The 25142-nt window shown below is 35.4% G+C and overlaps 1 protein-coding gene across 1 annotated transcript in view; it reads left to right on the top strand.

The window, feature by feature from the left end:
• Positions 1 to 25142, top strand: part of cmb (combover) — a gene marked incomplete in the record, with an annotated part of 274174 nt that overhangs the window by 220976 nt on the left and 28056 nt on the right. Inside the window, 4 exon segments of the mRNA XM_081752595.1 lie at positions 1100 to 1341; positions 12410 to 12484; positions 22623 to 22811; positions 23143 to 23283. Of these exon segments, the coding sequence (XP_081608721.1) occupies positions 1100 to 1341; positions 12410 to 12484; positions 22623 to 22811; positions 23143 to 23283 (647 nt within the window).

Raw genomic sequence — 25142 nt, 5'->3', positions numbered from 1 at the left:
TCTTCACATATAGGCCTGCTTATGTAATGAAATAACTAGATAAAACATAGAAGTTCCAGCTACTTATGAAGATTATTTTTGTAACGGAAAATAATAAGAAATGACTTGATTTTATTGTGTTTGAAGCTATGAGAAAACATCGTCTTACGCGTATTAGACTGATGAAATGTGATTTTGTGAGATCAGAGGTGAATTTTGAGGAAAGAATCCATTGAAATTTGGGAAACATTTTTGCAGAAATGAAGAATCGTTAGATTTTCACTTCATGGAACTTCTTTTCAGACAATATTTATCACAAATATTTTTTTTTTACGGCTAAAGAACGATGTAGAAATAAGTTGAGTAAGTTTTTATGAATCGGAAAATTTACATCACTGCTTGTGTGTGAGATGTGGAGCGCTATACCTTGAACCACCTACAAAGGCCTTATTGCTTCCATGCCAAATAACATTAGTGCTGTCCTGCGAGCTAAAGTTAGACATAGTAGGTATTTGGTAGTGGTCATAACATTTTGGTTTATGAGATATAACGAAGCAAGTATAAATACACAATATTTAAATAAAATATTATACTTTTGCAATAATTAATTAGTTTATGACATACAGATTCTTACGTGGCTGATTTGTTGCTTCAACTGGAAGTGTACGTTTCTTCTTTTAAATTTTGCATAGGATTCACCAGTACATCTATACAAGAAACAGAAATTCATTTGGGATTTATAACAAAATACTTAACCTTTCATTGCATTTTATTTTACAAAACCCACATAGAGCATAAATAACTTTTATAGTCACTGATATGTTCGTATGTCACTGTAGTTATCTTTCACGCGAAGATAAGGACTCTTTTCTCGATTAGTGTGTGGTTCGAATATAACATTAATCTAATGGTCCGTGTTTCATAAGGCCTTGGTGCTGAAAAGAGATTCGAGCTAATATGATATTATAATGTTCTGTCGAGAACATAATAGTAGAATCAGTTTGCTTCAGTATTACAGGTAACAAGTAGAAACATGTGTCATTTAAGGTAAAATTGTGATTGAACACAATTTCCGTAAATTATACATTTACGTAACTTTTAAATTCATGTTTTTACAGAGCTGAAGCCTCAAGAAGTAATAGCGCATATGAAGACGTTCAAGATTCTATTTACTCCGAGGTGGCGAATCTTATTTCAGTGAATGAAACTTGTCCACAATTTCTTGTACAACTCTTCCGTGAACTTCAGTTGATCAATTGTGACTCTCTCAGGCAAAGAATACTTCATTCAATTCATGGTCTTATCAGTCGTTATGTGGAGGATAATTCTTCGCAGTGTTCAGCAGCGAATCAGTTACCACAGGTGAGTTTTATTTGATGAGTGGAATGGCATGTCATTAAAGTATTTGCAGATAATGGCTATTGTTTCTTGATAATATTCCTTTTGTTTTCTGCGAGAGTTCCTAGGAACGTTTGAAGCTTTCTTAAATCAGTGTGAGCTCAGATTTGCTGTAATTTTTATTATTATTATTATTATTCGGATTCTCTATTTACGATCAACTGCTGAGTTAAATTTATTATTTTATTGATAACTCACATTGCCCAACATGTGCGAGGATGAATTGTGGTAGTATTTTTAATAGAACATTGTTGCCAGAATGCGCTATTTTATTTAATTTGATATATATCGTCTTTAAAACTATCAACGCTGCGAAACACCGTGCAGTTTTTGTCCCAGTCGATAAAAATTGATGCGTATTAAACATTTACATTAAGAATTACCGCGATTAATTCTTTTTTCTGTTTCTCGCAATTCATTATAAGCAATTTGCAAATTTTTTGAGTTACATTCGTAATCATTTAAACAATTACTAACATTCAGCGTTACGATTTGTCTCATTGGTTTTATTCGCAAAATATCTCCATAGACAACTCTAACTTTTGTCACAAAAAGTATGTCTCTATCATTCTTACTTCAAAAAATATACTCGATCAAAGTTTGGGACACACTGTATATAGTTGAAATAAAATTCAATCGGTCTTTCAGGTTTATGGTAATGAATTTGGCACCTTACTAGTTTAAGTAATATCCCGACAGCACCAGCGGCTATGCTCGTTATGCAAGTCCTGTCTGTTAACTGTTCGCTTTGCATCTCAGTTTCCACTGAAGGAGACTGTTCTCTTTACAAACTTTCAAACTACAGTCAAGTGTGGGCAGTTCTCGATGGCCCTCGCTCGTTTCTACAACGGGGTCGGTATAGTGGTTCCGAAATGTTCCTCTGGTATTGAGTTGCATTGATTTTTAGCCCGTTTGTTCACTCTGCGGGGCATATATTCTCCATTTTAGTAGTAATCATCAACAACTATAAAGGCTCGTGAAAATTTTCCACAAATTCACGTGCTCAGTAGGAACGATCTCTGGAATCACGTTCACGATAGAAGATGGCCCGACATATACACTTATGCCTCGTCCAGAGTCACTATGAATTGTTACCTATCCCGGGTAAGCAGGGGCGGCGATTGGGGGGAGGGCAGTTGTCCCCCCTTTTTTTTCTGAAGTGACCCCTCAATGCATATAGTTTTATTTGAAAATATAAAGATTTTGTATGTATTACTGATTCATAGAAAAATATAATATTTGCCGTTGTCATATAATGTTTGCCGTTGCATGAGTACCTATTGGTTATTTGTTTTCCCGTGGAGTTAAGAAAGCTACAGAAATGCGTTTTGATTGCAGTTCAAAGCAATTAATATTGCAATTGGGTATTTCTTTAAGTGTCGTAGTATTTAACTTGTAAATGCTTGTAGTATTTAGTATCTTTCATTTTCTAGAGTAGTAACATACATTTAATGACATGTGTTGAATTAAACATATAAGTTGTTCAGTTCCCCTGTTTCAATGTAACTTCTACAAAACAAGCCTCATTATTCATTACTATGATTATTATTATCCTTTGTGTTTGTTTTGCAAATTTGTTATAAAATAATCTGATCCTACAATTTTCCAGACAGAATTTTAAGATCTTCATGAGCAAGGAATCAAATCCCTTCTTACACCTTTGTTGTTTGAGAGTACAAAGGGCTAGTACCTACTTGCATTGCTCTTGTCAATTTAGTTATAACTGAAAATGATATTCTATTAGTTATACAACCTTTTGTCAAACAAAGCGTTAGAAACAACCAGGAAAACTAATACTGATACAGGCCCGCATTTTTCCACAGAGGTTTGGGGGACCATGAATAAGTTAAGGGGGGGTTAAGTCATTAAAATTTCTCTTATAAATATCTTTTTTTTTTTTGTATTAATGGTGACATTTTGTATTGAAGTTTGGGGGGACACGAAAACTTTAAGGGAGCCAGCCCCCTAGCCCCCCTCTAGCTGCAGGCCTGCACTGATATACAAATATTCAGATCATGTCTTGCCCCCCTCCCCCACTTTTAACATCCAACCGCCACCACTGCGTGTAAGGTAGTATTCATACAGATTTCGATTGTTCATCTTCCTCTCATATATGAGAGGTACGGGTGATATGAGCGAGAGTCTTAACCAGATGAAAATTTTCCCGCAATTATACGATGTACGATCACGGCGGAACATATCCCGCCCTTGATGTTGCTGTTTGAAACGGTGGCTTCTCACGTTCTATTAAGGAACGCGCTTTCTGCACCATATCCTGGGTACACCCGGGTCTCCGACATTGGAGGGTCTAGTAACAGCAGTGGTATCCATTCTTACGACTCAGCACACCGTTGATCCCTTTCTTTGACACACGAAAGCCGTTTGTGATATAGTAGTTATTTATTTGGCTATAATTGTAGCCAATTTTCGGAAAGGGCACAAATGTAGTCCTCTCGAAAAGTCGTAATTTTGAGCCATATGACAACGCACATACAACACAGCCCCTTCGAACTATCAACAATAATTTCTCGGTCGTGTTCATACGTATATCTACTGATCGAATTCGATACCATAAACCTGATACGACATTGTATGTAATGACTTTCCTTTGCCTAGACATTCGTTAGAAACTTGAAAATTTTTTACTTCTTAGTTGTTCGTAACCATGCGTGTAGAACACGTGTGTGCAGGCTATTGTTATCCCTGATTACTAACCCATCTCAAAACTACTGAATTTGATTCAGTACATATATTTATAATGAGTCGTGCTATATAATTTCGTTTGCTACGTAAAGTTCATTTATTTTTTTAGTGTTGATTTTTCTTTATATTCAATTCAGAGCTACGTACCTTCTCTCACAGTTTTTCTTATTTATATCTAAATGGATACTCAGAATACGGTGTTAAGATTGACATTGTAAAGTAATATAATTAAAAATAAATAAACAAAATAAAATTAGAAGTAAGTAAAGCCTTAATCATGTACGTTGTAAACTTTTTTAAAGAAAGATAGACCTGATGGCTTTCTTGCTCATGTTATTATCTTTTAATGAAAATGCATGTTCTGGTAAACAATATCCTTCAGTTTCTTTATTTTATTTTTATTTATTTACTTTGAATTTGTACTTGTTAAAATGTTTTTTGTATATTTTGTGTTGTCGCTGTATAAAAAGCTAATTACATAGTATGTGTGTTGTAAGTGTGCTGTCTTCGCTTGCCCAACCCTAAGCTTCTCTTAAATTAATTCCAAGGCACTTGATATGTGAACAGATTAGTATCCTGATTAATGTTAAAGCGTATGATATCTTGGTTCTTTCATAATAAATGCTCAATAGCTGATAATCTACGTTTGCTTTATTCATTGATGGGAGATGTAGGAGTATAACCTGAGATATAGGAGAGTAACCTATCTTTCAGCGTCGAGGGTGAGACGCCACATGTACTATTCGATTTGTATTCAAGGAAGGGGCCTCCATGAGGGGATCAAAACCAAGACCACGCCATAGAAAGCTTGCGCGTTAATCACTCTGTTACTAAAGGGCACGGCAATCTAGAAAACGATGTATAACGAAGTTAACCTTTAAACACCCATTGACGCAGCTGCTGCGTCGAGGCTTTAAACCTCAATAGCTCAGCCCGTAATTAAGGTAGGAAAATCATTTTAGTACTAATGTATTCCTGAAGGATGCAGCTTTCCGCCGGTGTGTGGAGTACTACGGCGGGGGAGTGAAGGTCTTTTTTTTTTTTCCAACGGGTTTTTTGGGGGTATTCTCCACTTGGAGACATCCATAAAAATTAGTATGTGAAGCAATGAAATAGGCCACTACGTGGTAATATCCTGTATTTATACTTCTTGCTTATATGGGGGAGTACGGAGGGGGCAAAATTGACCAATTTTTGTAGTTTCAGTTTTTTGACGTAAGTTACATTTATTTTTACGACAAACATCAATAGTCCAGCCCCTAATTAAGCTAGAAAGATGATTTAATACCAATGTATTCCTGAGGAATGAAGCTTTCCGCGAGTATAAGCTTTCCAACGTTGTATGAATCATGACTCTGTGAGAATTATAGGGGCACTAGAGCCCCTGACGTGAGAGTTTACGATTTTGTTAAAATCCCTGGCGGGCATCTAAAGATTAAATTCCTGACCCTAAGCAGACCATTGCTATTTCGTACGCAAAATGAAAAAGTTCATTAATTTCACAAGAGTTAAATTGCAGAAAATACTGTAGTTAAGCAATAGTGATCGATTAGTAAGTCAGAGAACGCATCTACTGTATGTCAAAGCTTGAATCAATAGGACACTTACAGTTAGTCCGTACGAAGCAAAAGTAGTTAATATGGTTGAGATTTCGAACTTTTTGATAAATGTACTTAAGGTAGCTATAAATTCGTTATTGTTGTGATATTGTTTCTGTGTATTTCAATGAAAATATGTAAACCATAGGTTTCTTAAGCACTGTTTACACGTTTGTAGGTTCTTAGCTTAACTATTTGCATTATTTAATTCCCATGTTTAGAGTCTAACATAATCTCGGGAGCTATTGATATTACTTGCATCAACACATTCACTGCCGGAATCGACCTTATTAAATCTAAATTTACTTTTTTAGTTTGTATTTACGAGGGTAAGTCAATAAGTATCTACAATCAAGTTTTATTATTAATTATCACAAGAGTACAGTGTTTTTATTCGTATCATTTTTCAACCTAATTACCTTGCTTTTCAATGCACCTGGTCCACCGTTGTAAAAGCTTTCCGATACCCTCTGCAATAAATGGTTTTTGGTTGTGCAGCAAGCCATAAATGCACCGCTTCCTTCACCTGTTGATCGGAGCTAAATTGACGGTCTCTTTCAAGTGGACCAAACAGATGGTAATCCAACGGGGCGAAGCTGTATGCAGGATGCTCCAACACCTCGAAACGCAGCGTCTGAAGCGTGCGCGATGTGAGCGGCGGTATGTGGACTCGCATTTTCATGCAGCACAAGAACGCCTTCCAACAATCGACCTCTGCGTTTATTACGAATTGCATGCTTCAGCTTCCTTACCAGCATATCACTATACCTTTTATTGTTAACCCCTTTTCCGGTTCACTAAGTGCTGACAGTTTCTCACACAGACTTTGTGAAAGTTGAGCCTGTTATTCATGATGCCATTTGCAGAACCATGACTAATCTGCATATGGGTTGTCACTTCATCAACAGACACTCGTCTGTCATTTAGAATCAAGGCACGGACTCCTTCAACAATATTATCAGTTGTTGTAGTAGCTGGACGCCCTGCTCTTTCTTCCCCCTTCACGCTCGTTCGACTACTTTTGAACTGCTCAATCCACTGGTAAACACTTCACTGTGGCACGTATTGCGTTGAAAGTCTTCTATGAATTTCCGCTCGGGTACGTCTTCAGACCACATAAAACGGATGGCAAAACGCTGTTCTTCTTATGGTGCACACAGATTGGCGCGGCCGTCTTTACTTCTCAACAGCGCATAGTGGACTGATGTGATAACGCTGCAACCTACCACGGCTGAAGCCAGTGGTAACACTGTAACAGTATTGTGTAATTTTTATATAATAACTTGTGTTTACGGGCAAAATGTGCTTTTAAAATATGCACAAGCTCTTCAAAAGGAAAAAGAAAATATAAAGAGAAATAGATGTATTTTTTTCTATTATTATGATTGATGTTCTGTTGTGATAGTGCACAGTGGTCCAGAGACCCTCAAAACCTGGCCAAAATTACATGACGCAAATCTCGGAACTTGTAGTAGTGCTGGATAGGCATTGACCTTGGGCAGTCATATCGACATGGGTGTTTCAAATAATAGCCTCCCGCAGTCTGTGACTGGCGTCCAATGTAAGAGGTTGCCTGTGCACAAAACAGCAGTTGTGTATCAGCTAGAGACAACAAAGTTATCAGTGTTGTGTTATGTATGTCCTTCGTCAACTGAACAAGGGGGTCAGGAAATATTATATATGCAAAGCTTATACTTGCTGTTGGTGTGCGTAGATGTGTGATGTGATTGCAGTGTCCCGTTGGAATGAGCGTTAAAGGTAAGCGTAGCAAAGGAAACAAAAGTATACGTGAGTTTTTGTGTTTCTAGACTTTTCTTTTGAGTGAAGCCAAGTGAAGCTCAGATGTTTCTTGTACATATGAGCCCAATATCCTCGGAATTAGACACTACAAATAAACTTTGCTCCATTTTGCTCGGATGTGTAAAATTGAGGGATGTTTGTGGGAAGCTGATAGTAAACAAAAATTTACGAAGGGACTGAACAACAAGGGTAAACTGTCGTATATATGGAAATATGTTGTTCTAAAGTATTATGTCATGAGAAGTGTAAATCCGAAACCAGAAACATGCTAACAGGGTCAGTTTGTAGTTGAAGTAATGAAAATAAATGAAAGTAAGGGGCGGCCGGACCCTCTGGAAGGCAAAGGTTTGATATTCATTCGTTTGCTATTGTCTCATAAACGAATAGAGATAATGAACAGTAACGTACCATGACCATAGATAATGTTAGTCGACAGAAAGGAGTTGGTAAAAGCACCTTCGGTATTGCCATCTGTAGATATTGAGTGTTTGCTAGACTAAAGGTATGCAAAGAAAGCTGGAGTAAGGTATTGAGTAGACAAACGAATCCAACGGCATTTCATAACAGAGTATATTATAAGTCGAATGTGTGTTCTACTTTGTAAATAATGCTCTCATTGTGTTTGTAATAAAATAGTTGTGGCATAAAAGCTATTTAAATTAACTAAAAGCATGTACAATTGAAACGATTGGAAATTGAAACCTTAATGACGAGAAATTGTGCATGAAGGAGTAAATAGAAGACTATATGCGATGTCAGCACATACATTGCCATACAAATCACAATGACAGACCTCCGCAATACAACAACAGTGTGTTGTGTGTAACAGAGTTATGACTTACAGTATCAGTAATTATGATCATCGTAATGTGACGAACAGTATAGGTCATTAATGCTGAATGGGCATTTTCTTTTCGTTTCTGGCATGGCGTATCACATATCAAGACGAAAACTTGTCCACGTTTTACGAGCCACTGCAGGACGCAGGACCGCGCAGCTGCACGAATTGTACAAACACAGGAGCCTGTGCTAGAAAGAATTCCAGCGAAATATAGTATGTCACTTCAGCTCATCACCAAATGGGGATGCGATGGTACTACTGGACACGCTGAATACAAACAAGTTGCACTAGAGGAGGGCCTTACAGACACTGACATTGTGTTCACGTCAATTGTACCAATTCAACTGTTCTATGAAAGGAAGTGATTACGAGTCGTTTTGTTGCAGAATCAGCGGCCATCATCCCCGAGATTCTGCCGGCCCATAAGGTTGCAGTTTAAGAAGGAAACAACTGAATTGATACGACAAGAATTTTAATGTATGCAGGGACAAATACAAGAACTGACGCCTAGCCAAATCACCATCGCAGGAAAGGTATTTGAGGTTACACACAGCCTGCATTTCACAATGGTTTACGGCAAAGTCTGTAACACGATTACGCACACAAAATCAGCACAGACCTGCTATGTGTGTGGCGCAACGCCAAAGGAGATAAACACATTGACAAAGGGCGCTAAGCCAGTAAAACCTGACAATCTTGGTTTCGGACTGTCTCCTCTTTATACATAGATCCGTTTTATGGAGTGGCGGCTTCATGTTGCATACCGCTTGAATCTTCGAAGATGGCAAATTCGTAAAGAACACAAACTGATCATGAGGAAGAAGCATGCCGACATCCAAAAGGCCATGAAGGCCCAGTTAGGGCTGATCATCGATGAACCAAGGCAAGGCGGAAGCGGTACTTCAAATGATGGAAACATTGCCCGTCGTTTCTTTCAATATCCCGATAAGGTTGCATTCATCGAACCGGGATCTTATCGAGAAGTGTGCTGTGTTGCTTCACGCCTTTTGAAGCTTGGTCAAATGATATACTGGAACTGTGCCTTCAACACTATTCGTGGTTCTACATGCCCGCTTCAGTGCATAAAGTTCTTGTTCATGGATCCGCAATTATCGGTCATTGCATATTACCGATTGGGCAGATGTCCGAAGAGGCCCAGGAGGCCCGAAACAAGCATATCAAACAGTACAGGGAACATCATTCTCGTAAGTGCACACGAGGGGACACGTTGCGAGATATATTTCTGCGACTCCTGGTCACAAGTGATCCCAAAATCTCGACGCTTCGTGAACCCATGGCACAGAAGCATAGGAAAAAGCAACTGTCTCCAGCTGTACTCATGCTTTTGAAAGATATAGAGGCTCCGCACGCACAGCCTTCTGATGATCAGTCCGAATAACTGTGTTAAAGGCTATTAACTGCCTATCTGCCACGTTGGTTCTGAACAAAATACTTGTTTTGTATGTACTGTACAATGCAACACGGACTGAGGAGTGTGCACATTTTGCAACCAACGTGGTACATATTTCAGTTAGAAAATATATATTTGTTTACTTATATATATATATATATATATATATATATATATATATATATATATATGTCCATTTTATGTATTCATATATATATATATATATATATATATATATATATATATATATATATATATATATATATATATATATTGCATGCTATTATACACATTTGGTGACTACATGTCTTATTTGTTTCCACAATCCGCCATATTGCATCCGTCATATTGGATCCGCCATTTTGAAGTTTTTAATTTGGATATCAGAATCGTACTCAGCGACCTCACAAACCTTTATCTGTCAAGTTTCATGGACATGGAACCACATCTTCCTATTTTGGCCACATTTTCAGGGTTTCTGGACCACTGTGTAGTGATATGACATGTTTTGTAAGTCGTCATAGCAGCGGAAAACATATAATATATAGAAAATCCATCTTGTGATATATACATGTACAATATTTAAAAGTGTGTAAATGTTTAATTTATTACGTACTACAAATAAAAAAAGGGTAATATCTAAATGAAGTGTTTAGATGGATTTTGATAAAACAGTAACCTAGATTATGTAAATATACGGACTGAGGGCTATAACGACATATAAAATATGCAAAACAAGCATTAAGCTAATTACAGACTAGTATTTCATAGTAATACACATTTAGTGGTCTTTATAACACCTAGCGTCTGGTGAGCACACAATGCCGTAGAGCCAACCTGAAAAGAAATAGAAAAACATTGCCGTTATTTATTGACTTACACTCGTATTTGCATATCCATGTGTGTATAATTGGGATATGAGAAAATGGCGAGCCTACTGTACTGCGCGGTGTCATCTTCCCCCACCCAAAGTCTTTGAGCTAGAGATGTATGCATAGGAAAATACTTTAAAGTGGTTTTGTAGTTGTTGATTGTAATGCTGTAAATGTCCTGTCTCGACAATGAACGTGTTACCTGTTTCCACTTCTCGTTTCATTACTGATAAACCAATTTACTTTTTTTTTCTTTTTTTTCTTCTCTGTATCTATTATATGGAAATGAAAAGGATCTTGTTTGTGATCACACCATGGCAGAACGACCGAACCGTTTCGGATAAATTTTTGGATATGATAATCAGTTACCTCTAACTTGGTTTTCATCATGCAAACTTTAATAAAAATGCGTATCCTAAGGGAGGGAGAAATGTGCGTAAAATTGAAAAATGAAATGACATGAAATCTTTCAGTTTTATGTCCCATGATTATGATGGCTAGACTAAAGGAAACAATGTTGATGAGAAATGAATGCAATAGTGGAATAAATAAAGTGGGAGGAAAGGGGAGAGCCCGGAGAAACCCACGAACACTGTGTTTGTCCACCACAAAGCCCACTTGTTGCGAGCTGAGATCGAAGTGACCCCACACATCAGAGATGAAAGCACTACCACTGAGCCACCGTTCCGCGTGCTTACAATTGGGTTTACCACGATTTTTCCAAGCTACAAAAAGAAACTTTGAATATACATTCCTTACTAAAAAAAATAAGCGGACACGTGTCACCGTTTCTGAGAATTCCCGTTTCATGAGACATTTTCTATATATTTTCTTTTAATCAAAAGCAGTATTGCCTGTTCTGTATGATCGCATCACGGGGAAACGGTTGATCAGTTCGAAATGAATTTTGAAACGTAATTAGTATCTACGTTGAGATATGCTTTTATCATACTACTTAGATTTAAAAAATGTAATATATGGGAGTTGAGGGGTTCAGAATTTCAGTCAAAAATACAGTATGCCATGACCCCGTCAAGTTAGGTGGATATACTTTGTACACTCCTCATTAAAAGTAGAGATACGTCTTTTCCGTTTCCGAAAATTTCAGTTTGAAGGGAGGAAAGGAGGGCATTTTCCATTATTTCTTTATTCATGTTCAAATCGATGTTGGCTGACGTTTGCAATCGCGCCATAAGAAAACGATTCAACAGTTTGAAACGAATTTTTAAACCTAGTACGTACCTCAAGCTGGAATCTTATCATGGAAATGTGCTTAAAGCGCGTAGAGTGTATGAGGATCAAAATCTGTGCCAAAAATTGAATAAGATATTGGGCTTTTATTGTTACGCTTTCATCGATATGCATATCCTAAGGGGGAGAGAAGGTTTAAATATTTTCTATAAACCTATTGTCTCCGTGTGAAGAACGGGTATTTCAGCTAGCTTTTATATAAAATCCAAACCAGCTGTAACGTTTATTATGGAGATGATTAAAATGTGTTAACGATATGCCGTGTATTGTTTCCTAAAAGTCTGTGTAAGTAATTAAATTTTAATTAATAATCGATAACTTCTCCGTTGAATGTAAATAGGAAACAGCTTTATAACGTACAAGGCTGTCGAGTGAAATTTTAAGTTCCATCGATTTCATATAAATACAATAAAATGTATAAATTACAATACGCATCAGCTGTTGAGTATATTTCGCGTAAATTATATGACAATGACTTGTATATATATATATATATATATATATATTTATATGAGTGTTATTAACAATGATGGTGTGTTATTAACGTTTCCTTTAGAATGAAGATTCTGCTATGGTAGGAGATCAAACACCATGCGGAAGTATTATATCTTCCGATGACGAATGTAACAAGGTAAGTTTTAGTGGAGTAGTAAAGAATCGATATATTCAAATTAGAAAGAGGATATAGTGAGCACATTATCAGTTCTAAATAAATTAAACGTACCTTTTAGTGCTAGGTAGATCCTAACTTGTTTATAACTTTTCAACTCCATGTTCAGTTGATCACACTTCACCCACTCCGAAGCTACATTTTTTGCTACCAAACTAAATTGCAGTTTAAAAAGGATAAATTCCAGTTCAGGATTGAAGCTGTAATAGTTTAAAGGTACAATTGCCATATCAGAAATTAATATAAGAAGCAAACTGTTCTCGTATGTCAGAAGAAATCTTCGAGTCGACCGATCGAATTGAAGGGCCACGACCATGAGCGCTCGAAAGGGAGGAGATCTCCCCTGGCCCACGAAAATATAGCTACACGATTATAACAACAACTTAAATTTCTTAAGATTTTGTAAATGCAAATAAAAAATACCAAACGTAATACAGCAACCAGGGAGATGCCCCCCTCCCTAGAAAATTTTCTTCGGGCGCCCTTGGCCACTACAGATTCTATAAGTACAAGTAATCAGTTTAGTTTATTTAGAACATTATACATGAAAAAATGTGAAAAATTGTTTTATAGTATTACTTAATGACGTAATATATAACGTCTACTTGCCCTAAGTTAGTTATATTATTATTTCTGGAACTAATTAAAACGTAATTTAGTCACTAAATGTTTCAATGATAACACTGAAGATAAAATATATTTAAACTGATGTATTTTCTGAAAATTTTCTGCATCTACCTTTTTATTTTTCACAAAATTCCTTCTTTATAATTTAAAATTCATCTACTATTAATGGCTTCTTTACGTATTATATATGAACTGTATAGAAAAACATGTTTATACTTGTCTGGCCACAAAACTTAACAAGTCAAATGTTCAGGTCTGGCCATAAAGAAAAATGATATGATAGCATACGGACTGTTGTCCATATCAACATATACATATTTATAAATGTTATCGTTATAAATAGGATATATATTAATAACAAAAGATAAAATTGTACATACATAAGCATTCAAATGCTAAAATGTCAATCCGATGCTACGTTTCAATCAGCAATTGTCTTGAAACGTAGTGTCGAAATGACGTTTTATGTACGTACGCTTGGATGCTTACGTACGTACAATTTTAACTCTTACTATTGTGTAACTAAATTTTTCAGTTTTAGAAATTAGTTTCTATCTAGTGGCTATTTAGTATATTAAATCTATTTACTATTAGTATTAAACACCCTGATTCCAAGAGTGGGCGGCACTTGAATCCTGGCCATTTTAAGGGTATGTGCTAAACAAATATCAGAAATTATCAGATTTTCAGGTTAGATTGATGAAGAATTGTTATAACAAATTCAGAATCATGTACTACCAGTATTACGAGGCAACAGTGTTGCAAACTTGAAGTTACTTGTTTTATATGAGGCATATTTGTTTTTATGTTAATATATTCTGAAATGTAGTGTAATGAATCACAATAAAATTTCAAGTTTGTAATATTACGAAATGACCTAACATCGCCTGACTTGAAGCATAGAATGAAAAAAAACTTTGTTTTGTGATAGTAATAACCAAGTTCCTTCCATTTGAATTTGATTTCAACACGCAGACATTTTTAGAATATAGAGTTTTGCTTAATTACTAGTGCTCGGAACATCACATGATGGTTTCCAAAACACCTTCGCACATTTGTAAAGGTTCTCGCAAGGTGTAGGTGTTATAATTATCCATTTCTAAAGCATGGGAAAAGCTTAATTTATTTCCGTAATTTCTTTGGCGACAAAGAAAGAATTCTATCAGAGTCACTGTGGTTTTCTAATTTTCCAGTATGTTCAGTGCAAAAATTCATCATCCAAATTTAAAATAGAAACACTTAAAATTGGCGAGCAAAAAGTTAGAACTAAAAATAGCTATTATTTTCTCCTATTTCATAGCATTTCATTCAAAATTATGAAACTAGTGTAATACTTTTACTGGAAATAAATGAATGTGGCCACGTTGGTGCAACAGTCTCTTTTGCACTCTTAATACACATAGAACTGCAACAAATGACCTTGGAAACATGTGAAAGTGTAACATGTCTTCGACATTAAACACCATATTCTAAGTATATTAATTCAACTCGTTATCGATTAAAAATGTGCTGATCTCAATATGCGCTTGAAGTGAAATTACGTTATATCATTTCGACACTCGCTAGTATCTTCATCGGTAATTCAGCGCCAAGGAGTCTGATGTACCAGGCGATGTATTACCAGTGAGTGAGTCGAAATGATATAACATAATTTCAGTTGCAAATGCATACTGAGGTTGGTACATTTTTATTCAATATTATTTAAATGTACCGTATAGCATCTATTAGTTAAGATTCAAACTGCTACTTTTTTTTTCCTCGAATGATCATAAAACGCTAAAATGTCATATAAACAACAAAAAGAAGGAGAAAACACCCCAAATTGAAGATTTAAACGAATTTGCGCGTTTCATGTCGTCTGTATACCGAAAAAAAAAAAGCAGTTCGTCCGTAAGGTCAGAAATTCAGTCAATGGATCATAATGAAGTCTTAAATTATTTAGGCCAGTTTTCCAACTTTAAGTAATAGCTTAGTAATTACATTAACTCACTTACATGTTCCTTGAAATGAAATAAAATGAAATCTGAGTTTTACGTCCCACGCTTATGCCGGGTAGACTAAAGAGGACGATGATGAAAAATGAATGAAATGGTGGAATGAAGAAAGTCGGTCGAAACAGGAGAGACTCGAGGAAACCCACATGCACGATGTTTGTCCACCACAAAGTTCACTTGGTGCGAACTGGAATCAAACCAGAGACCCCATGCACCAAAGGTGAACGCTCTACCACTGAGCGACCATGACCCTTCATGTTCCTTGAAGTCACATATATGAATTGTAGTTTCTGAATATTTCGAGTAACAAAACGGTTTTATTTTTATATACATATTTTTAGCTGCATATAAACATCTTGTAGAATATTCTTTTTTATAAGAAGATTTGATGATCACAAACTTGCGAAGTACTTGGAAATACTCATTCAATAGTGTATCTAGCTGGCACATACAATCAATACATTTTCTTGTTCTAGGTTCCTTATAATATTTGTCTACACTCAAGAACAACAATATTTTATAAAACTTGCTAGAATCCGTATTTTGTAGATTCTCAACTATATTTAAATGAGGTACAAATAAATCAATTCAACCTCCTATAGCTGATAATTAGACTTCGGATCGATATGCACAAAAAAACGGCAAAATATGCATGCAAATATGCGCTAAAAATCACGAAAATATGCACTGAAAATATGCAGATATGCACTAAAAATTGTAAATATGCACCAATCAAAAGCTAAAGTTAAATGAGGAATTTTATTATCTTTAGACAAAAAAGTTGCATTACTTGAACTACATATACTTGGTGTATAACTATGATGCATTCATGCTGCAATACACAACTGTGTAGTTTCCGGTGTTTTCTTGCAAAAACCTGCATTTGTCGGTTAAAACATAACTGTAGATCGAAAAGTTCCTTCCATGTCACGGGTCGTTAGGACAGTATTTCAAAAAAGCAAGGTTACTTGCCGATAAATCTGGAATTCGTGCAACGTTGTTCCCAGGAACACTTTATTTACATTAAACAATAATTTTACGCCTAGATTTTTCGCGTCTCTTGAATGTGAGTTTCGAAGAAATGCTTGTCCGATTGGTCTTGGTGGCGTCTGTTTCGTTATTGAATCAATCATTTCAAATGCACTGCAAAGTCCTAATTATCGCTCTTCTAATTTCGTTATGATCATTGAAATTGAACTGAAATGAGTATTGATAAACGCAAGGTCGCTTTTAATGTTTTCAGCTCCGCAAGCGTCCAAGACTTCTTGAAACTATTTCGTTTCTTCGAGTTAAAACCACAGTTTGCCGCTTTATCCAGTGTAAAACAGGATTGAAGTTCATCTTATCCAGTGTATACTTGAGAGTCAAGGGGGAGCTATAGCCCCTATAGACCCCCTTGGAATCGCCCTTGTGTATATATATAAATGCGCCAAGTATCTGCGAATAAAAATAAATATACTCAGAGAAATAAATAAACATTTCTGGCTTAAAAGCATATAATAAAACCTGCCTAGCAAAATTGAACAGGACTCGCAAAAATTTCCGTTAAATGTTCTAGAGTTAACGGAGATAGAACTATGCTTAAAAAAATAAACAAGTCACATCCATACAATGGACATAGTGAGATAAAATGTTGTACATAGGCCTACCGTATTCAATTACAGCATTTATTTATGCTACGAAGTAATACACATAAAACTTAACAGTGAAAAAAAAAGCATACATGCCGTTTCAAAGGCCAAGACAAAAGTAGATGCCATGCCCTTTTCAGCACTCCTCTCTCTACTATTGGCTCCCTTTTGATCTATTGTGTATAGTACACTAATTGTTTCATGTCTCTAGACCAGCTAGAGAATGAGTTATTGGTATTTGAAAATAACTATGTAAATTGCACTTCTTCGAAAACTAGGGCCTTACATGGTAGTGAACTAAAGGTTAAATGCGTAGGGTAACAAGTAAACGAAGACCTTTACAGACAACGTAGTTCTTATACCTAACCTCTCACAGAATGTCTAAAATTTTTCTATACGCTGCATTTCGGAACTTGAAAATTTCCGTTAAAAAGTATATTTTAACATTCATTGTTCGCAACACAGGTTCGGCCTAATCAAGAGAATTTAACACTTTCTTTTTAGCTGCAAATTCATTTGACTGTGAAATATCTCCGTTTAATAAGGGGTCAGTTGAAGGCAGTTGTTATTGTATTAAAAGCCTGCATTCAAAAATCTTATATTCTTGTTTAAAAGAAAATAAATTTACTTGAAATTACTTTTTGTATCCAATTATATGTAAATCCTAGAATATTTTATTCTAGCGTAACACTGTCCGTTTCAAACAGCAATAATTTACAGTGTATAATATTGGTGCTTTACATGGAAAAAAGTGATTTGAGCGCGACACGGAGCATGAATGAGAAGAAGGTAAAGTTATTGAAGATATAACAGAAGACTTACAAGTAACAATTCCGAAGTGTAACAGTCCGATTTTGATAAAATTTGGTAGGTAGATACTACACATGAAATAAACGAATACGTGTTTTTTATTTTTTATTTTTATTTATTTATTTTTTTTTTTCTGCTGAAAAACGGTTTTAGGGACCAAAAACCCCCACCCAATATTTGAAAAGTTGACGCCAGAACGGCAAAAAAAGAAGTGAATCGAAGTCCACGAAATTGTACACACATACTGTAGACATAAAATGAGGGAATACGTGTTTCGTATTTTCCGGGAAGAAACGGTTAGGTGGCGCACCGACCCCTGCAAAGCTTTCATCACGAAATATCAAAAGTGCTAGTAACAGTATGTCAGAAGTGCTTAAAGAACATGAAGAATTGCAACGAATCTTTATGTATGAACAATACGCAAAAAATAAACAAATACAGGTTTTTATTTTCAGCAGAAAAACTGTTTTAGGGGGGAAAAGCCCCTTTTTCCTCGAATGATCATAAAAACGCTAAAATGTCATATAAACAACAAAAAGAAGGAGAAAACACCCCAAATTGAAGATTTAAACGAATTTGCGCGTTTCATGTCGTCTGTATACCGAATAAAAAAAGCAGTTCGTCTGTAAGGTCAGAAATTCAGTCAATGGATCATAATGAAGTCTTAAATTATTTAGGCCAGTTTTCCAACTTTAAGTAATAGCTTAGTAATTACATTAACTCACTTACATGTTCCTTGAAATGAAATCTGAGTTTTACGTCCCACGCTTATGCCGGGTAGACTAAAGAGGACGATGATGAAAAATGAATGAAATGGTGGAATGAAGAAAGTCGGTCGAAACAGGAGAGACTCGAGGAAACCCACATGCACGATGTTTGTCCACCACAAAGTTCACTTGGTGCGAACTGGAATCGAACCAGAGACCCCATGCACCAAAGGTGAACGCTCTACCACTGAGCGACCATAACCCTTCATGTTCCTTGAAGTCACATATATGAATTGTAGTTTCTGAATATTTCGAGTAACAAAACGGTTTTATTTTTATATACATATTTTTAGCTGCATATAAATATCTTGTCGAATATTCTTTTTTATAAGAAGATTTGATGATCACAAACTTGCGAAGTACTTGGAAATACTCATTGAATAGTGTATCTAGCTGGCACATACAATCAATACATTTTCTTGTTCTAGGTTCCTTATAATATTTGTCTATACTCAAGAACAACAATATTTTATAAAACTTGCTAGAATCCGTATTTTATAGATTCTCAATTATATTTAAATGAGGTACAAATAAATCAATTCAACCTCCTATAGCTGATAATATATAAATAGGAATTCTATTAAGTTTCGTAAGATATTTTCGTAAGTACGGAGACGGTACACTTAGAATATAAAGTAGGGTTAGTATATGCTAGTTCGTTTTGCTAGTAAGTAAATGTTCATCAAAGCTTATTAAAAAATTCTCTGGCTACGTTTTTTCCACAAGATACTACACGATGGGTAAAAAGAAAAAGAAAAAAAGAAAAAGTAATCATATTACCTTTATACCGTTAAAAGTAACCGTAAGTACCTTTAGTTTATTTATGTTTATCTCACAACGACATGTTCTACGTGCCGTTCGTCGTAGATAATTACGTATTCCATGCGTTCTATGATTGCTGACAACATACGGGAACACTATTCATGGATTGTGTCTCCAATTACTCTGAATGTTTTCACGAAGATCTTATACAGTTCGTGGGACATGCGTGAGGTATTTCTCTTTTTAACTTTCCCTACAGGAAAGCATCACATATCGTTAGGTCTGGAAGAGCTCCTTCAGCGGTTAGCCTACGCGCCATTGGCGTGGGAGACCCGGCTTCAATTCCCGGCGGGAGCTCATGTAGTTCGGATTCCACGTTAATCAGTTCGTCCACGTGTCATATAGCCTCGCTGCTGAACGAGACGTTAGCTTAAACTTAAAACCACCTCACGTCATTTGAAACAAGTCATTTGGGAAACAGTTCCTGAAACATTGCTTTATTTCTCTGGTCTATGTGGGCGATGGCTCCATCTTACTGATTGAAATCAAGATAATGCAAATCACAAAATATCTGTAAATCTGCATGAAATAAGACCCTGACGTGCTTTTTGTATTGCTTAGCTGTTACACTTATTTCACCATATTAATTTACGATGAAATAGAAAAAACACCAACTATCTGTGTAAGGTAAATTCTCATACAGATGCGTTAAAACACATTCACAGTACTACACACAAGCCCGGAAATCTGGTATTTCAACTCTTGAAGCATCTGTGTTCGATAAAAATAAGCACAGAGGTTTTTTACTATACGACATACTGGTACGTTCAATATGTAACTAATTTGAAGTAGGTCTTACACTTTTATTTAGAGACTGTAGAACTTTATGGAACACAATTTAACGACACCACAGTTCGATTTATTTAGAATATCTCGTAGTATGTACTCATATAAAATATTGTTGCTACTTACTACGATGATAACTCAGTGAGTACTATGATGATTACCCAAAAAATTACACTCTATTTTCGATCACTTACAGACTCTATATTTCAAAATAGTTATTAATTAGTTCACAGCAATTTAATACACTTTTGTACTATATGGCTTCTTGTTGAATTATATCTTAATACTCATAAGTAAACAAGTACATGGCAACGGAACTATTACCGTGGTAACCGGATTACTCTCTTAACGACGAGTAAACAAACATTTGCATCTGGCGACAGAAAAACAAAACATTTTCAAAACAAAACTATTCGTGACTTTCATTATAACATTTCTTCTTCTACGTGGTAGCTAGTGCCGGATAAAATAGCACTTTTGCCCTGAATATTAAAGAAGATAAAAGAAATAAATATACGTTATCGTTGTATCACAGCCAAACTTTATCAAAACTGCGTAGTCGTCCAGATCGTCCTCCGTTCTGATTTTCTAACGACTCTGTTTCCCTGGACATTTCCACCTACTTCAAGATAGTTTCCTTGTAGAAGCTGCTTTTTGAAAGCGCTCTTCAAAGCCTTGCTTGATGTACTGCTGACAGGGAGGGTCCACCATTTTGTCGTGCATCACAACTTCGAGAGTAACACTTCACGCCCCAAATCGATTCATCTAACGTGTCCAGCGGCATGTTGATCAACATTTTTTCATATGTTAAAATAAATAATAATAATTAACATAAGAATTTAATATTTTTCTATCTCTGAAACCATTCTAAAATTAACATTAACAAAGGAATTTAACATTAAGCACGCAAAAAGCATTTAACCATTCAAGTAAGTAATAAATAAAATATTCATATAATTTCTTGGTTTCTGTTACCTTGTTCTTGTTATATGTAGCTAAAAGTTTGTTAAAATAGATAAGTAGGTGATTAAGTAGAACCCTTGTCTGTTAGGAAAAAAAAAAAAAAAAGGTTTTGGTTCGCGAAATATCCAGAAACTGCAGTTCATCTACCTAACTTCAAAGAAAGATCAAGGCGAGTAAGTTCAGTTTAAATTAAGTGTCCCTGAAGTAAAAATATGTTAGTAGTTTACTGGTCACGAAATATCGAAAAAGGTACTTTTTTTCTCGAAAATTATTTTTAAAATTCTTTTGAAATTTCATAAGACAATTTGTTTATGATGATCATACAATATAACATTATCTTTGTGCTTGGAAAAAAATAGAATCAAAATTAAGCAAAACCGTTATGTCAAAGAATAAAAGGTTAATAAAACAAGCATAAAAGTTACATTAAAGTGTATTAAAGAGAATAGAAATTAAAAGTATTCCACTGAAAAAGATTGCTACTTAACGTATGTTGATTTTCAGACTATAGTGCTGCTTATCATAACCTTGAGTGTTCCTTGTCCTGGCAATGAGGACACTTTATATCGCAGTCCTTGTAATTGCAATAATTTTAGCCATTTTTCTGCATCTCTGTTTAAGATGTTTAATATAATTTATATTTTTGTGTTTTTAACTCGTGCCTTTACTGTGATGATTGGACATAGAGTAATGGCCAAAATATATTGGTACATTGGAAAAGATTTTATGTCATTCTGTTTTACGAGAAGGGGTAGCTTATAGATGAAATGAGTGTTCATCCGGTTTGTAAGTAACTTTTACTGACTCCCACTGATTTTATTAAAATTTTGATAAGTGAATGATCCTACAAAAGGGCATTATTTGTTTTTCCGAGAAATATATGTGGACTTGTATAAATGTGAAGAACAACAACTTGAATCATTTGCATTATAGCTTAACAATTTCTATTTTCTTGTACTTCTGTTAAAATCCATAGTGGTTGGAATGAAGGGGTCGGTGTCAAATATACAGATAGAAGGGGAAAAAGTAAAATAGATGACTGTTTTCGATATCTGGGTAGTGTTATTAGTTATGATATGAAGTGTGAACGTGAAATCAAAGCAAGGATAGGAATGACGAAAGAAGCCTTTATGAGGAAGAAAAATACTATTTTGTGGGACTCGAATAAAGAATTGAGAATAAAAGTTATGAAATTCTTCGTGTGGAGTATTGTGCTGTATGGGTTTGAAACATGGACATTGCGCAAAATTGATATGGAAGCTTTTGAAATGTGGATGTAGAGAATTAGCTGGATCAAGTGGAAAAGTAAGGAGAGTGTGTTAAAAATAATGGGGAGAAAAAAAAAATTTTAGATATTATTAAGAAGAGGAAGATAAACTAGTTGGGACATTGGCCAAGAAGGAACTGTATCATAAGAGACGTGCTAAAGGGTATGGTGACAGGAAAGAGAGGGAGAAGGCGAAGAAGGTTACAAATAATAGATGATGTCAAAACAGAAAAATCGTACGTGAAGACGAATAGGTTAGTGGAAGACCGTGGAGTGGAGCATGGGAGCTTCTCAGTTGAGCAAGTGACATGCCAATAATGGCAGAATACCTATGATGATGATGATGTACATCTGTTAAAATTTGCATATTTGATTTTGTGTTGATATTGTCAGTAACTATGTTCTAATATTTCTCTTCCATCTGTGCTGCAGGAAGAAGAAGCGGCGGCTGTTCGTGTCCGTGGTTATCAAAACTCCTCCCATCAGTCTTCAGGGATTTCGGGAGAGAGTACCCATCAATCATTCTTGGACTCAGCGCAGGGTCATCGTAGTCTTCCGGATCTCTCTTGTGGACGTGAAACTCAGGAACAAACTAGAGGATCACAAGAAAAAGACTTACAGGTAATTTACTCACAAAATGTACATGCTGATCTAAAACACTTGCTAGAGTCAATTCCTTCTCTTTCCAAATAAGTTCCTGGCGACACCGCTGACAGGTTATGACCAGAAATCTGTCGGATAAATCTAATGTTGTTTCCGAATCTGAATATCGTTTCTCGATAGATGTTTTCGTTCTCAGCATATAAAACGTTACATAAACCCTGATGTACAAAGTTATTTTAAAAGTTACTTTTATTACAGAGGCACTTAAAAAAAAAAACTGCAGAAGCGGGGGGGGATAATTTTATATACTACCTTATACCTGTGCATTAAACTAAACCTCAATTTCTAGGAGTGTGCAGCAGCGTTGTTATCATCACAGTCTTCGCCTGTCTCGAGGCCGCAAGGTTTACCACGAAATGCTGCATGGAATATTAAAGGTTCATCGAAGACTGGAGCTAAAGGACCTGTGCTATTAAATAGCAAAGCTTTGGTGAGTACTAACATTTTTGTATTATATTCAAGGTTGTATTTTGGACCACACAGTTATTTACCTTTGTTAATGAAAGTTGAAGTAGGGTATTATTTAGAAGTTTATAATTATAGTAAATATTCATCAGCGTTTTAGTAGATTTACTTTGAATAGGAAATGAAATTTTATGTATGATATTAAGAGCTTCACAGTGTGTGTGTGTGGAAAAATCAACTATAAAATCCACAGCACTAAAATTACTTGTTTTGCGAGTAACGATCTGTAAACCTTTTAGAGAAAATTGAACATGAATCAACAAATAGTACCAAATTTATGGCTTTAAAGATTCTGCAGAAGTTTTTCATAGAACGTGGAGAATGTCGAATAACCTCCCGAGAATTAAAATGAAAAAAAAAATCTTTCTTTCCATTCTTAATGTTTTGAATTTAAGTGTAACTTCTTTAAAATTTTCCATACTTGCTTCCTGTAAGGCCAATAGTTTTTGTGCTGTATGGTCTCAAAGTTGATTTTCTATAGTTTACAAAGCTGTTTTGTAGAGAGTTTCGTATAATTCTTTTTGGTTTGGTTTTGTGAGAATTATCCCCAAATGACGTAGTAGAATTGCAATGTCTTAGTTTTTATATATTTGATTATTATTATTATTTTGTAAGTAATATTCTCTTTTCATGTAAATTTTATATTTTCTGTTTGTAGTATGTAAGATTGAATATCTTTTCTTGATTGCTTTCGTTATCATGTTTATTTTTTCGTTCAATAAGCTAAAATTTATATATATATATATATATATATATATATATAGGGTGTTTCCAAACAATATCGACAACGTTTGTGAGGTGATTCCTAACACAAAGATAAGACAAAAAGTATAGATCAATTTGGATGCACAAGTGCTTCCTTTCGGAGTTATGGGCTGCCGAAATGAACTTTAAAGCTCTATAGCCCTAAAACTATGGGACCTACCGTAGTCGGATGAAGACTTCACTGAGAAATTAGTATGTGCTCTATCCAAATATTCAAGTTTCATAATCCTGCGGTACTTCTGCAACAGTTTTTATAAAGGTAGTTGGCGAATACTTCAAATTTTGTGCCCGTAGCCAAACTCCCTCTATGAAAATTGTTGTATAAGTACCGCAGGATTCTGTAACATGGATATGTGATCGGGCACATACTAGTTCCTAAGTGAAGTTTTGACGCGACTACAGTAGGTCCTATAGTATTGGAGCTTTGGACCTTTAAACTTCATTTTTTTTTCATATTGTACATTTTGTCTTATCTTGGTGTCAGAAATCACCTCCCAAACGTTGTTGGTGTTGTTTTGAAACACCCTGTACATATATATAGGATTAAGTGATTGAAGAAGGCTGCAGAGCCGTAGCTAGGGCACGTAGACAAGTTATAAATAAATAAATGAAATATTGGGTTAGGCAAGAATAACTGCCCTATGTTATTGAGTTTTGTTTGTTTGTTGTTGGAAATTTAATGTTAACATTTTATCGTTGCGGGTTTGTAGCAGACAAACAACATGTCTCAATAATATGCAGACATCATGGTAGTCTTCGTTGCATAGACCTAATGTTCGAACGCAACTCGAATATCAGAGAAGGCATCATAATGAACTCGTCCTGATAACAAAACAATTTATCTTTTATCTGTTGTTCAGTCTGAAACATGCCCACGCCCTCCGTTCTGAAAGCTCGGATTGAATAAAAATATTCGTGCCAGGGACAGTGTTGCAAACTCCAGAAATGTTTGTAACAGGACGACCACAATCATTGAACATTTCTAAACGATCTATTTGTCGAATGCTGAAACAAGATTTACACTTATTTTCTTACAAGGTTTATACAGTGCAACAGCTG

This window comes from Thermobia domestica, chromosome 3 (assembly GCF_964235325.1).
Source record: "Thermobia domestica chromosome 3, izTheDome1.hap1.1, whole genome shotgun sequence".
NCBI lineage: Eukaryota > Metazoa > Arthropoda > Insecta > Zygentoma > Lepismatidae > Thermobia > Thermobia domestica.
Note: the sequence above shows the minus strand (reverse complement) of the source record. Positions and strands in the feature narration are given on the sequence as shown.